At 39.9% G+C, this 11565-nt stretch overlaps 1 protein-coding gene across 1 annotated transcript; it reads left to right on the top strand.

Moving 5' to 3' along the window:
* The first annotated feature begins 2536 nt into the window (after positions 1 to 2536).
* Positions 2537 to 9358, top strand: LOC137255603 (NADH dehydrogenase [ubiquinone] 1 alpha subcomplex subunit 10, mitochondrial-like). The gene is made up of 8 exons (XM_067793042.1): positions 2537 to 3273; positions 4542 to 4628; positions 5430 to 5551; positions 6234 to 6322; positions 6828 to 6882; positions 7099 to 7211; positions 8305 to 8419; positions 9013 to 9358. The coding sequence occupies exons 1-8, from the start codon at positions 2718 to 2720 to the stop codon at positions 9076 to 9078; spliced, it is 1203 nt and encodes a 400-aa protein (XP_067649143.1). The 5' UTR covers positions 2537 to 2717; the 3' UTR covers positions 9079 to 9358.
* Positions 9359 to 11565: the final 2207 nt, after the last annotated feature.

The following is an 11565-nucleotide window of genomic DNA, read 5'->3' on the forward strand; positions in this document are numbered from 1 at the left end:
ACTACAACTTTACTTTTATTAATATTAATAGGAAGTTTCCATTTTTCGCAAAAATGCAGACAACTTGCATTGTCAAGTCGCATTTGCAGACCAACAACAATTTAAACACATCCATTGAGATGATGTCATCATCAAACAACAAGATAAACAATTCTAAATGTGTTGTAACGCCATGAGGCTCTCACACCAACTCCTCGACAGTGTCATTAATGAAGATTGAAAAGAGAAATGGTGACAACTGACATCCCTGTCTAACGCCTGAGGGACACTCATAGAAATCTGTAAGACCACAGTCTAACAAGACACAAGATTTGACAGTATTATACATGTTATTAAGAACTCGAAATATTCGTCCCTTTACACCACTTTTCCATAGTTTAAAAAATACATTTCTTCACACAGATTCAAAGACCCCCTTCACATCGATAAAGACACAGTGCAGCCGACTTCTCGTAAAGGAAAGATGCTTATTTGTGCTAACAACGATAATATCATACGTAGACTGAAAGCCCTTCCTAAAGCCAGATAGTTCCCCTAGAATAAAAACTTCCCTGTGTCGCCCAATTATTTAACCTGTTGCAGATAATTTTCGCAAAGATTTTACCTGCTACATCCAAAAGTGTTACAGGCCTATAGTTTTTTATGGTCACGTGAGCTTGTTTAACTGACAGTTCCTTGAGGTAGAAAGGTTGATTTCACAGTGACTCGTGCAGGTTGACACAAAGTTCACAAACAAAGCGGTTGCATTCTTCACATTTTACGTGTATATAACATCGTTAAACGCGGGAAAATCTTTATCGATCGGTGTTCTGGTTGTCAGTATACGTCGATGTTCATTCATCCTTCCATCTGTATCTAGTTCTACTGGATGGATATTTGTCAGTAGAGTGAGTGAGTGAGTGAGTGAGTGAGTGAGTGAGTGAGTTTCGTTTTACGCCGCACTCAGCAACATTCCAGCTATATGGGGGCGGTCTGTAAATAATCGAGTCTGGACCAGACAATCCAGTGATCAACAACATGAGCATCGATCTGCGCAATTGGGAAACGATGACATGTGTCAACCAAGGCAGCGAGTCTGACCACCCATGGGCTGCTGAAGGCCTGTTCTACCCCGGGAACTTTACTGGTCTTTGTCAGTAGAAGTTACAGTGGGCGAAATATTGATGTTGACAGAGAATCTAAGTGGCAGGTGGGTAGATTCAGCATGATCTCCTTCTTGGAAGGATGCGATCAGGGGGATGATTCTTCATACGTCAATTACGTTGTCAATGACACTCTGGTCGTTGTTAACGAGACAAGTGTACTTGCCTACTCCAGCACCGTTACCAAGACGACCATTGCAGATTCTGAGACCAGTAGTTTTACAGAAATCAAGTAAGTATTGTCCTCCATTGTTTATAATGTTGTCATGAGATTATCGTTGGATGAGATTAGTATCCCCGACATGGCGGACACCGCCATCTATAGGTAAGTGGTTGGTATTATCATTTTCAGTGTAATCATGTGGACGACCTGTCCGTGCATTGAAGTCGCCCATAAAACATAACAATTTGAAAAAAATCAGTTCTATAATTATTCAGATTATTTTCAAGGATGTCCGAGATAGAGAATATACACTGGAGGTACGTTGAGAATAATATATGAAAGAAAGTAATACGGTTTCACATGCTGCCTCAAACTTGAGCCACAGAATAATTCCAGAATCATATTGTAGAATTGAGAAAATTCAAATTCAGATACATGTATGACATTAGGGGAGGGGTCGAGGGACGTTTAAAATGCTTCACCAGTTCTAGTTTTGAGGGATCTCTGTCGCCCAACGTGAACAGATCATCGTCGATTTGGGAGTTTCTCAGCACCGACAATTTAGTGTTTTTAGGTTTTTTTTCTGAGTTTTTTCCTTCTGTTTTATCGTAAGTTCCTTTAGCATTCTCCGCCACATTATAAAAAATAACACTGTTTATTTTACTCTCCCTTTCCTTGCTGCTTATCTTGTGTGTTAATGCTGAAACTTGTTCTTTCAACGTTCTTTTATTTTTCGTTATCGTTAACTAAGTTCTGGAACTCTTGTTCTGTGGCATTCAAAGGGTTAGACTGGGTTAGAAAATTGTCACTCATATCTCATACCTCCATTCTCTTTCAAGAGTTCACCATTAAACGGCTCGTTCTCTGGAAATTTTGGGTTTTGTCTTCTCACTTTACCTGTACCATTTCCCTCTGGGAGGGGCCTGGATTTAAGTTGACATCGTTGCTCAAATGGATAAGACGTCATTTTAATCATTTTTGACAAACTATTAGCACCTAGTAGCAGTAGGTGGGTCTGTAGGTAAGCACCGAATTATAATGGTACGTATCGTAATTTTGCTATATTTGTTTCGAAGAATTTGCTGACCATTCGATCCCAAAGAATACAGCTTGTACCTGCCGATCAAAGCGCACGTAAAATATGTACGGTTCGGTTTATTGTTTGTGTAACCGAATTGCGCCCCTTGCGAGATCTGCACCAAGCTCCAACGCAGCGCAGGACAACTTCGTTATTCACTCATTGCAGAGTGTGTTGTTCGGATGGGCTATCGCTGTTCGGAATTTGTATTCGCACCTGCGCTCTAATAACTTCCTTCCCTTCGCCGAGGTGACTTTACCTCACCGAAACAAGGAGGCACAAATGATACCACAGTAGTTCATCGTGGAGAAGATTTATTTAGAAATCATCCAGCATGGCATTTCGTTTCCAGAAATTATTTTTGAATTTTCGGCCAGGATGTAGCGGAGCGAGGCTGTTAGACCCCAACAAAGCCCAATCCGTTGTCGGCGCTTGTTCAGTGCAAGTTGCAAACTTGACGTCTTCTCAAAGTCATGGAAACGAAATTCAGCGAGCGAAACCATGGCCATACGAAACCAGGCGATATAACCAGTATTGGCAGTTTATTGATCACACCAGAAAGCGATTTAATGACAATTCGAAGGTAATCTTTGTTGATGGAAATGTAGCGACTGGAAAGTCGGAGTTTGCAGAAAAACTTGCAACCGAATTCGACATGAAATATTTCCCGGACCCCCTTGACAGCAGGATATATTTGTCAGATTCAGGGCTCGATTACCGAGACCTGAACGAGCGTCTGCCACCCGGGGCCCGGAGTCTGGATATAGCAACGTTCCACATGCAAAATGTACACCCAACCACACTGAAAACTATTGGCAGGACCCAGCTGGCGATCTACAGACATCGATTTCTCAACTATGTCAATGCTCTTGAGCACTTACTCAACACTGGTAAATACGACCAATGTCTATTTAAATTTACAAGATACACTAGCCATGATTGTATAGATTTGGAAGTAGTAGTTAAGGACGCCAGTCAGATCACATGCAGTAGGTTAAGGCTACAACTATTCACATAGACCTCGATTCGATTTGATTTTCAACACTGGACTCTTGATTCAGTCATTTTCAATTCAATTCTTCACACAAGTAAACATCAAATTTCATTTAACTCTCATGATTCCAAGTGAGATGGCTATTTTTGCATGAACTTGGCGATTTCTGTTAACAACAATTCCCATTAATTATTAGCCTGGTCATGTTTTGCATAATTTCAGTGCAGCCTCTGTGGAAATCATTTTAATAGGCATTCAGAAATCAAATTAAAACAGTGGTAGTGGCTATTGAAAGACAAAACTAAGGTGCCTGATTAGCTTTTCAATGAAACGAGCCGAATCATTGCAACCAAGACAGATCGTTGCATACTCTCTACACTACGTAGACCTTGGATTCCAGTCAAGCATTCCTTTGTGATAATGAAAGTTTCATTGATGTGTGAATGGGTCCTAGGAATAGTAGGATCCATTTGCTCGTCACAAGCATCCACTTTAGGAACAGGTTAGTCATTACAGGAGAGAATCAAAAACAGGTCACTAGACGATATACCAGTCACCTGTTATACCAGTCACCTGTCATAACTTTTTGGAGGGTTATAATAAATATTATACAAATTTGGAATAGGTGATGGGAAGGGTCATCTAAACGTAGGGCAAACATTAGAGGAAGGTACACATTTCCATTAGATTAGTGCACATCACACATAAACTTTAACATAGTATCTTTCCCTCTGGGATCTGGTGAGCAAGCTGTTCATGAGTGCTAGTTCATGGATCCCGTTTTGCCTGTTCTGTGTTTTTCTTGACTAGCATCGAGCCATCACATCTCATTTCTTGGACTTCTTCAGGGAATTATTTCACATTTTTTGTGTTTTTGAGGTTTGTTCCGGTTGCTAGTCAAACCAAAGTCAGTCTCACTTTTGTATCCTGGTCACAAATGGTCTTCAGCAGCCTGTGCATGTCATTCTACAAATAGGACTGGGTGGTCCCTGGTGTTCTTATGCCTCCTCTTTATCGTGATTAGAGGAAGAAGTCCCTTGCTGGCAGGTTGATGCTAGATGTTTCACAGAGACATAGAACTGGAGGTGTATGAGGATGTTTGTGTTTCTGCGCAGGGACATGTCCCGCTATCAAAGTTTCAATGGGTAGTTTCTAATTTTCCAGGTCAAGGCGTGGTGATTGAGAGGGGACCATGGAGTGACCTTGTGTTCGCAGACACTCTGAGGAAACTTGGCTACATGACAGCAAATGGTGAGGGAGACATTGCCAACTGAAAATGATGATTGCATCATTACCAACACATGGTCATAAAAAAAATTGGTTCTCGTCATTTTTCAGATTACCTATCCAGGTTGTTATTGCAGATACGTAACAATGTGATGCATCTTTTTACTTTTAAGTGATGACTAATATATCATGAAAATAAACGTTCTGGAGTCTTCAAGAAATATTCAGTCATTACTTTTCATTTAGTGAAAGTGAACTTTGTAAGAAACAAACACATTTTCAGGCCCTGACGATATTGACTACATTGTCTATCATCAAGTGTTTCAAAGTAGAAAACATTTGTTAAAAAAACCTTAAAAAAAATGTGAGCGATTGTTTGGTTGTTTGGTCACTGCAACCAGTCTTCGATTATTTCATTTAATCAAAACGCCACTATTGCCAACAGTGTCATTTTGTATCTATTAACATCTGAATAACATTGTCATAGAAAAGAAATAAGGGAAAACAAGACAGTATAACTGTTCTTTTATTTATTTCCAGAATTTCACTCACAGTGCAATACATACATTAAGAAGAAACGTGGAAAAGAAAAAAATACACCTTGTTTCCTTGTTCATTTCTCTGTGAATATGTTTCAGATGCCCAGTAGATATTTTCTGAGAAGGTCTTAATCTTAAATAAACATGTGACATTTAACCACTTTCTAAATGGCATTGTGTATGTCAGGGATGAGAAATTTCTGAAATCACCCCTTTTTTCACTCCTTACTTTCTCATCCCGGGTATATAATGTGCAGTCATTCATGTTTTATTCATGTATTTGCAGGCTACCGATACTATCAGCAGTGGCGAGATAACACAATATGTGAGCTGTGGAAACCCCATCTAGTGCTGTACCTAGACGCTCCAGTCAGTGAGGTCCAGCAACGCATCAACAAACGTGGGCGGGTATGTACACCACACAGTCACTGCAAAGAGGGAACACCTGAGTTATGTCCCTTAGTCCATAATGCTTCAACCTGTCATAAACATCTGTAAACCATTATACCTTGTTAATCTGAGACTTGTTAACTGAAAACTAATATAGTCGAACACTATTGTGTGATTGTCAAACATTCCTGTATCAAACCATCAAACCTGGATGTTTCTTAAAGTATTACTTAAATGTTCACATCATATCCATTAATTCATTTATTTTTTGATTGTGTGAAACCTCTGATAAGTCAATATACTGACATAGGTCCATTCAACCTAGAGCCATCTATGTATTGATGTTATGTATATGAGGCAGTGTCATTCTGCTCTCTTACTTATCTAATTTTGTACAATGGACATTTGGGAATTTGATAACAGAAACATTTTCAGAAAGCCTTCGAGCTTTAATTCAACATTATCACTTTCATCATTATTCCATTTTCATGTGTGCCTTTTAAAATCTCCCGCTCCAAGAGAGGCATTTATCCACTGAACATTTCTTGTTCATTGTATTTGCATGTTACACATGTAAATCATGAACATGATAAACACAAAACTTATATAGTAACGCTCATTCTTGGGGATACAAGATCTTAAGTCACCAGTTTTGTCTTTTGTGAATGGTAATCATGTGTTGGAGACCTTGTCTTTGCAGCCGTCTGAGGTGAAGGGGAAAGTTGTCACAGAAAAGTACCTGCAGACTGTTCAGGACGCCTACAAGAAGATTGTCCTCCCATATTACAGGTAGGTCTGCTCTCACTCGTTCACCCGCGTGCGCACATGCACGCACACAAGCACAGATACATGCAGAGAAGTATATACAGAAGAATAAACAAATAGTTCTATTTCGCTTAATTTTAGATAAGCAAGATTTATGGATGTCAACTTCGTTATTATGGATAACACACCTGATGAAGGAGCAAGGATATGCTCCAAAACATCACGTTATCCACAATAAAGATGTCCACATCCATAAATCTGGCTTTTCTTATGCTTTCCACTTCTAAATTCCCTTCAACGATTTCATATCACAAGACATGGGAAGGACTGCAAAACATGAGGAGGTGACCATGGTAACAGAATCTGACGCAAAGCAAAAAATTCATGTATATCTTTCTTTGGCATCTGTGTCTGTCGAGTTATTTATAGCTTCCACGTTACATACTCCAGACAGGTGGGAGATGATCTACCGTGTTCCACCTGGAAATGTTTTGATAAACTGTAGATGTTGTCCGCTTCTCCTTTGCAGCAAGTACTCCATGGTTCTGAACTATGATGTCACAGACCTGCCAGACTGGGAGATTGTAAGTAGTGCCAGACATAAGACCTGACGTGTTTAGAATCTTGACTAGTAAATAGTGTGTAGGCATTACTAGACATGAATAATGACTTAATGTTAGGACTCACTTGGGCCTTTTGAACACCAGAATTAGTGTGTTTTACATTATCGAGGTGTATGAGAAATTCTATGTGTAATTTGCAAAGATTGTTTACTCTGACAAGTTAACTCTGTCATGTAGATTGTGGAGGAGCTTGAGAGGCTTGACCTTGATACACAAACTCTCGAGAATGAAGAGCGGTTCCAGGATTGGATGAAGACTCGGGAGGATGATTGGAACCACTACCGATGCCTGTAAGTATAACAACACTGCGTAGGCGTTCCTGCAGTGACTGATGTCACGTGTCTCTCTCACTGTTCAGCTATTATTGTAGTGAGTAAACATGACACATCAGGGGCAGCACACCAACGGAAGAAAAGTAGAAGTTATTCAAAACACCATTTTACATGGAGCTATTTCAATGTCTACTTTTTATCCCCCGCAACACACATTTATCTTTTCCAGAGCAGAACTCTTAAACTGTTCAATATTTCTTCACCAAACTTGACACATAGATTGGTCAAGTGGTGTACTGGTGCCTTTCGGAATTCTGAATAAAATATATTTGGCGTTTCCATGGCAACAAGTGTGGCTCAGACTGAAATTAGGGGTAATGTGGGGGATAGTGATGACTGTCTTGTGAAATATATTAAAAATTCCCAATAGACAGTTTATTCAGTAATAGATAGAGGATAGTAAATGACCTTCCGTGTAATAACCTTTTTATTAAACAAGTTACTGATTTGGTATCAAACAAGACTAAGGTCTAGTAAAATTGCGACAGCGACATTAGCATTGTGACATCACAACGTTCATATGTCAAGTGGTATTACACTAGTGTAAAATTGCCATATAAATATTACACTGCTGTATCTTCAATGGATGAGTAATAAACAGCCTTATGACTCATTTAACAGTCTATATGTAATGTATTTCTTATGTGACTGGATCAAGGAAGTATACTGACTACTTAAAGAAAGGTATCAGCTGCTGATATGTGGAATATAACATGCAGTAGATATTTCTTGTTCAACCATTATGCAAAGTCCTTGTACAGGTGTAGAGGAGATCGGGTTGACAGAATGATCAATAGGAATTGTAAAGTACCATGATCAAATTGCCTGATCATCAGTAGTTGGTGAATTACACTATTTTAGCATGAACACTCATGTCTCCATGTTCTGTGAAGTACTTGGACCTAGTTGTGTTCACTGACATGTAGTGGGTTCCAGTTCCTCATCAACCGCGTGATCGTTGTAATTTTATTCAGCATGGTGCCTTCTTATGCCTTCTTCCAACATTCTAGTACTTACATAGCCAAGTATGACAATATCTGCGTTGTTCCAGGATGTCGTCCAAGTGGCAGATTGAGAACCTGTTCCAGATACCTGCCCCGTGGGATGCACCGGAGATGATGGTCAGCGGTGATGACTTGAGAGAGTTTATCCTGCTGGTTGATAGTGTATGTATAACACAATGAATGGTATGGCACTGGTGCACAGTGACCATTGAGAGAGTTTATCAGGAGTTCATAGCACTAGCATAATGTATTGTTTGGGACGTTTAGATCAAGATTGTCAACCTATGACCCCTCAAGACAACATGAAGTAGTAAAGTAAAACATAATTCTGCAGGGGACAGAGTTAAAGTTGGCCTTCAGTAACACATGGTTGTCCTTAGAGGCGACTAACTGGATGCAGTAGTCAGGCACGCTGACTTGACTGATATGTCTTCGTATCCCAGTTGCATAGATTGATGCTAAAGCTGTTGATCACTGGATTGTCTGGTCCAGACTTGTTTATTTGCTGACCACCACAGTATATCTATAATATTGCTTATCAACACGCCAATACTGCAAGAAGTTTATTTTGTTAATACATACACAACATAGTGTGAAAACTAGAATTTTATCTATCGGGACATCATTTAACAAAAGTCTTAAGATAATTTTTCAGTTGGTTGAAACAGGACACAGAATTGCAGAATGAGCTACACCCAGTCAGTGAATTTTGGTAGAATTAACATTTGTCACTCAACAGACTCTTATTTTTGCAGATTCCGGATTTGAAGTATGCCCCTGGATACAACCCAGAGAAAGTAAACGTACTATTTAAGTTCTGAGCATTTTGTCCATAGCTGTTATTCATGTATATTGAGAAGAGATACACTTTCAAGTCAAGGTTATTACAATGTTGACTTTCTGGTGAACAAGCAATGAACTTCTTGAAAGGAAGATGATGGTGTCCCCGGATTCTTTAAGTAAATTCTGCGTAGTCCAAAGAGGCAAGATGCTGGGAATCATTAAGGATGAGGTTCAGATGATTGTTCTGTTGTTGAGCCTCGTCTACCATCATCATAGTGCTGTGTGTTAAATGGTGGAAATAAAGTATGGAAGAAGTTACATGCTGTAGTTTTTCTATTCTTCGGTTTAAATATCAAAACTCACTAGGCATTGCTCATTTGTCTGGGTCATGGAAGTGCTTATTACAGTCATCATAATCGTGATTCACTTGATTGTTTAGTGAGCACCTTGTGGTATACCTTTAGTACTCCCATATCAAGCTTTCACCCCAGGATATTACTAAAAACTCCCACATCAAGCTGTCGCATAGTAATATAACTGAAATACTCCCATGCCAAGCTGACACACCAGGATATAAGTGAAATATCGTGAATCCACCTCGAACCCACTCTATGACCATTGTTTAGAGTGGAAATTGTTTTTGTTCAGAGATCATTTATTCATATATAGTTTCTGCTAATGTTGAAATGATCTCGTAACAATTGTCCGTGTTCAGGAATTCTCAAATGTCATGGCGGCGGCTGAGAAATATGTCCCGTCAAAGCGGTGGCTGACATCGAGGCCCCAAGGGCAGATGGCCAAGCATCTCTGTAGTGTAGTCCATCTCATGTTGCTTTAACCAGCGACAGGATACCCCATCAGCTGACCAGATCCAGAAGACTCCCCACATGTATTGTTCATTCTCCTAATCTGGATGACTACTCTATATTTGTTTGAGCTAACGCCGACTCATTCATTTAATTTTGCAAATGACGTAAACTCTCCGAGGGTCAACTTACCCCTTACAGCGAGCAGATCTGCACTGGCTTCAAAAGTTTGTGTCTGCATCTTAGAAAGTTGACGTACAGTTGAGCATGGTGGTACGAAGAATCTTACGGGCGTTATGTGAAATTCGTTGAAAAGTTGCTTGATCGGGGCAGGTAAATAAAACATTGGAAGGATTCCAAAGCGTCTTGTTTGTTTTTAGTTTATCTTTTGTTATTTTCATTATTTTTTTTCTGTGGTGATGCTGGAGGAAAAGGTAGTCATATGGAGGACATATAGTTTAGTTTAGCTTTTCTCAGTAATGACAAATCTACATTATGTCATGTATACGGCTGTCTCGTAGTAGCAATAAAACAGCGTGACCGAAACATTTCAGAGTTTTCACTTGCACAATGTGTTCTTTCACATAATTTTTTAATTGTCTTTGCGTGTGTTTGTGACGTGGTGCCACCAACGTGTTTTGATGCTGTGTGTGTTGAAGAATAAGCAGTGTTAAAATCTTGCGAGGATGTCGGTACGAGGGGGTGTCAATATGTTTTGAGCCTTGAGCATTTTTCATATCCAGGTGTCACAGCCTATGGTACGACATTGAACCTTGGGGTGTAGCTGATGTGATATATACGTTTTGGTATCCCACTCTCAGAAGTTATTGAACAGCTCACATTGACAGAAAGAGACCCCCCACCCCACCCCCTCACGGCAGAGAAAATGAATAAAATTGAGTATAGAGCAGTAATTAAGTGTTTAGTTCTTGAAGGAAACTCGGCGAAGAACATTGTAGAAAGGCTTTTAGCAGTTTATGGGAAGTCTTCCCCTTCATCTGCTACCATCAATGAATTTAAGCATGGTCAATGAATTTAAGCATGGTAGAGAGAGTCTTGAAGATGACCCCCGTTCAGGTCGCCCAACAACAAGCACTAGTCAGGAAAACATTGACAGAGTGCATAGACTTGTGCTGGAAAATCGTCGAATCACACTCCACGACTTAGAGGAGACAATTCTTCATGAACATCTCGTCATGTCTAAGGTGTGCGCAAGATGGGTGCCAAGAATGCTTACAGATGAAATGAAGCAAACAAGGGTCACCATAAGCAACTCAATGCTAACCAGATACAAGATTCCAGAAGATTTTCACTTTAGGCTAGTAACCTGTGATGAAACCTGGATCCACCACTCTGATCCTGAGAGCAAACAAAAATCCATGGAATGGAAACATGTCACTTCTCCCAGGACCGAAAAGTTCAAAGCCTCCAGATCAGTGCAGAAGGTAATGGCGACAGTCTTCTGGGATAGCAAAGGCGTCATCCACATAGATTGCTTACCAACAGGAAGAACAATGAATGGGGAATATTACGCTAACTTGTTGAGGCAAATAAGCAAAGGTTTATCAGTGTGCTAAATAATTATTAATGTATACACGTGGAAGACTGCCAATTCGTGGGAAATAATCGCCAAGCGATCTATCTGTCGCCTCTTTAGGATGCTGGTAACGCGCATTTTGCATGGGTGCGAAACGCACACCCTACACCTTGTCCTGAAAT

Source organism: Haliotis asinina, chromosome 11 (genome assembly GCF_037392515.1).
Source record: "Haliotis asinina isolate JCU_RB_2024 chromosome 11, JCU_Hal_asi_v2, whole genome shotgun sequence".
NCBI lineage: Eukaryota > Metazoa > Mollusca > Gastropoda > Lepetellida > Haliotidae > Haliotis > Haliotis asinina.

Bases quoted from the DNA above. Each gene is read 5' to 3' on its own strand.
- LOC137255603 (XM_067793042.1), top strand. From the start codon at position 2,718: ATGGCATTTCGTTTCCAGAAATTATTTTTGAATTTTCGGCCAGGATGT. The intron at 7,212-8,304 runs GTAAGTATAACA...GCGTTGTTCCAG, and splicing joins TGGAACCACTACCGATGCCT to GATGTCGTCCAAGTGGCAGA. The intron at 8,420-9,012 runs GTATGTATAACA...TTATTTTTGCAG, and splicing joins TTATCCTGCTGGTTGATAGT to ATTCCGGATTTGAAGTATGC.